The 3,746-nt window shown below is 46.3% G+C and overlaps 1 protein-coding gene across 1 annotated transcript in view; it reads left to right on the top strand.

The window, feature by feature from the left end:
* Positions 1-2,521, top strand: part of T265_09880 (hypothetical protein) — a gene marked incomplete at both ends in the record, with an annotated part of 10,712 nt that extends 8,191 nt beyond the window's left edge. Inside the window, 2 exons of the mRNA XM_009176087.1 lie at positions 1,252-1,615; positions 1,899-2,521. Coding sequence (XP_009174351.1) covers positions 1,252-1,615; positions 1,899-2,282 — 748 coding nt within the window. The remainder of the gene's footprint in view (positions 1-1,251; positions 1,616-1,898) is intronic.
* Positions 2,522-3,746: the final 1,225 nt, after the last annotated feature.

Genomic DNA, 3,746 nt, shown 5'->3' with positions numbered 1-3,746 from the left:
ATTTCTTCGAGATTTAATTAGTGCCCCCGTTCGGTCTGATATCCAATGCTTGGGTGTGCCTGGTTGGGTCGTGCCACATGCAAAATTTTCAGCAATATGCTGAGGTGGCAATCCCGTCCCGGTGTGAGTCCACATCTGATGGTGTATCATTTGGAGGAGACTCTAGACGATTCTTGTAAATTCGTCTAACATCCGGATCTGCCAGTCTCTCAGTTGCCAAGCGATTTGTCTGCATCTTACGCGGCCCAGGGAAATTTAGGGAGAAGCGACTCCGGACGAGCGCGTGGTCACAAATGTGTTCCAAGATGACCGGCAGTCAGTTATTGATCCGCGCCACCGGTAACTGATGACAATGTGGTCGATTTGAGTTTGTGGCATTATGACGGATGAGTTCAAACAACGAATTTCAGGGTTGAGGTTTGTGTTTTATGGGCTGCTGCCCTATGCATTAAAATGGAATTTTAAGTTTTGGGAATCGTGTGTACGGGACCAAAGTTCAAAATGTACGATATGGTGACAGCGTTGATGACGCCAATGACCGTGTTATTCTGTTTATTTCACTCCAAAATTTATAGTGTCTCATGTCCAACCTGAATGTAAAGGCTAATAAAACTAACCGCATTACTCTCAGTACAGTGGGACACAATTCAGTTGTCGTTTGAATGGGAGTCCAATGTGTTCACCGGCGTTCGAATCCTATGTTGTTAATATTGAACACCAGTTTGTCTTCCAATACTGCAATGCTTGTGATCTACCTGGTAGCAGGCAGATGTTTTCGCTGTCCGACCACTGCTAACTCCAGAGCTTTGTCTCTGCAGCACCCTTTCAGTTCCTAGCTGTCATGCCTTGGAAGGAAGCACGAGGGCCGAGTTACTTTCAGGTTACCCAAGCTTAGACAGAGCAGTCGGGTTCGAACCACGAACCTTCCGGTCAGTAAGTTCGCTCTTTAACCACTGAGCCATGTCGACCTTTGTTTTGATGAATGGAGTCGGCGACTGATTTGCATTGGATAGTGTGGTACGTCTGATGGTTTTTGATGAATGGAGTCGGCGACTGATTTGTATTGGATGGTTTGGTAGACGACTGGCCCACAGTAAACAATCTAGTTGCGCCCCATCGGTTGTGCTAAGCAACTGGTGCGCTCGTCATACCGGGGATCATCTGAGCTGATCGATAACTGATTTCGCCTCGAGTGTACCAAGTTCTTGCAATAAACAAGAGTGTCAATTTTCCTTTTTCGTTATCTTTTAGGGTCAAAGACGCCGGAGCGAATCTGGTTATTTGCCAATGGGGATTCGATGACGAGGCTAATCATCTACTTCTACAGGAGCAACTACCAGCCGTGCGTTGGGTCGGTGGACCTGAAATTGAATTGATTGCCATAGCTACTGGTGGCCGCATCGTACCCCGTTTCGAGGAATTGTCTTCTGACAAACTTGGCAAGGCGGGGACAGTTCGGGAGTTATCGTTCGGTACCACGAAGGAACGTATGCTTGTAATTGAGGACTGCGTCAACTCTAAAGCAGTTACCTGTTTCCTTCGTGGCACCTCACGAATGATGGTTGATGAAGCTAAGCGCTCGTTACACGATGCCTTATGTGTGGTCAGAAATCTTGTAAGTGTCAGTTCTTCTGTTTCGAATGATCTGTGTTTGTTTTATTTACTCTGCGAGAACTAGTCGTTTAGTTTTACATCTGGTTTCCGATTTTCCACCACCCCACTGTGTGATAATATTGATAGCCCTGGGGGTGCATATGTTACCATGCCAACAACTGCATCCTTTTGGTTCAAATAATCCATATTATTCCCCATTGACCAAGCCATTTGTAGCCAGCTTCATGCATTAATTTGATGGTTACGTGCTAGCGGCGTCTACCTTGATCCTTTTCGCTTTTCAGGTCAGAGACTCGCGCGTTGTTGCTGGGGGCGGTGCCAGCGAGATCGCATGTGCGCTAGCCGTATCTGCAGAAGCGGATAAAGTCGAAGGAATGGAACAGTACGCAATGCGCGCCTTTGCAGACGCTCTTGAGGCCATCCCAATGGCGTTGGCCGAAAATTCGGGATTACCACCTATTTCTACGGTCGCCGAACTGAAAGCCCGTCAGCACGCAGATAATAACCCACATCTCGGTGTTGACTGTTTGAATCTGGGGTGCAACGACATGAAAACTCTCAACGTTTTAGAGACACTGAGCTCCAAGCGCGCCCAAATCATGTTAGCCGTACAGCTCTGCAAAATGATCCTCAAAATCGACGACATTCGAGTCTCTGTCGATGTGTAATCACCTGTTTTCGGCNTCGATGTGTAATCACCCGTTTTCGGCGTTGCCTTTTAAATAAACCGGTTTGAACATTGATTACCAGTTGCTCTTGTTGGAAAGCACTGATTTCCTCACTTTATCTAATAATCGGATGGATCGACTTACAATGTGGTTTGTTGTTTGATTGCCTGTTGGGACTAGACTCGATCGGTCGTATAGGGCATGCTGGTGAGATGGATGTGGTAGTTGTGATAGCTGTCAGACAGAAAAAGACAGTAGTTACATTAAATAAAATGTAAAGATGAGGCTGCAGACATCCTATATATAACGAAAATTGTGGCCTGCTGACCTTAAATTTGGCATATCAGGATTTGTCCTAAGATGTGTAGGCCATCAGGATTTACTCGGTCGTTCTTGATATGGAGTGCATCGCTGGGTCCCACTGCAGTTCGATCGACTCCTCTGAGCAGCCCGAACTTTATTCATCGATCGAACGTTTAGTTGTTTACTAGTCTGCCCAAAGTAAATTAGGTCATTGTGGGTGGGAAGTTGTTTCCATCCTCACGTTTGGTAGGGTCTTTGTGTCGTCCAATTGGAAAGTTATGCAAAATGTGGTAGGCACTCTGGTCTGCCTTGTCGCTAGAGCACTCTTAATGTTTGCGAGATTCATTTTTTAGCTGGATATACCATTTTGTCTGCGTTAGGTTGCCGAAACGCTAGGTAAGATGCATAGGATGCCCACTTTTCTAGAGCTAATTTAGGTATCCGTTGACTGTGGTCCAACCAACGAATCACTGCTGGTTTCGCTTAAGTTCTGGTAGTGGGTTGGCTGCTTCCGTAGTTTCCATCCGTTAACCGGATGAGGCCACATATTGCTTAACCCCACGGCTCACACCGACTTGCTTTATCTCCCCATCTCAGTAATGTTTAATCCTTAGTCAGTGGTGGTTGAAACATCGAACTCACTGTGCAGGTCCCAGTCTTCTACCATGAGCCAGCAACTTACTTCCATTTTCGACGGTCGCATTTCGGAAGTCGCCTGCCTTATTTGTTCATCTCAATACTGATATAAGTCTGTCTTTTGCATGTCCAACCGCAAGTGTATCCTAATGGTTGCTAACCTCCGCGTCACTTATCATCATTTCCCTTTGAGATTGTAAGCGTTTCCTCTTTCGGGAAAAGCTAGGAAAAACGAACTGTCCGACTGTGACAACCTTCCGGCGCTCAGAAGGCATGACGACTAAAGACAAGACAGCTGATCACTCACGTTGCGCAAGTCTAGACAGGCGCAGCGTGCACTGGTCGTATGCAATATTAAAAGTGGTGTTTCTGATGCGTCTTGCATAGAGAAATTAGCATTATTTAGGCAGGCCTGATGAAGCCAGCCAAACACGGCAGCACCAGGGCATTATAATGTTCACCAGTGGAATCATTTCCCCGTCATCAGATGATCATTTTCTAAACTATCAGATTGCGGTGTGTCCG

Source organism: Opisthorchis viverrini (assembly GCF_000715545.1).
Source record: "Opisthorchis viverrini unplaced genomic scaffold opera_v5_316, whole genome shotgun sequence".
NCBI classification, from domain to species: domain Eukaryota; kingdom Metazoa; phylum Platyhelminthes; class Trematoda; order Opisthorchiida; family Opisthorchiidae; genus Opisthorchis; species Opisthorchis viverrini.
Note: the sequence above shows the minus strand (reverse complement) of the source record. Positions and strands in the feature narration are given on the sequence as shown.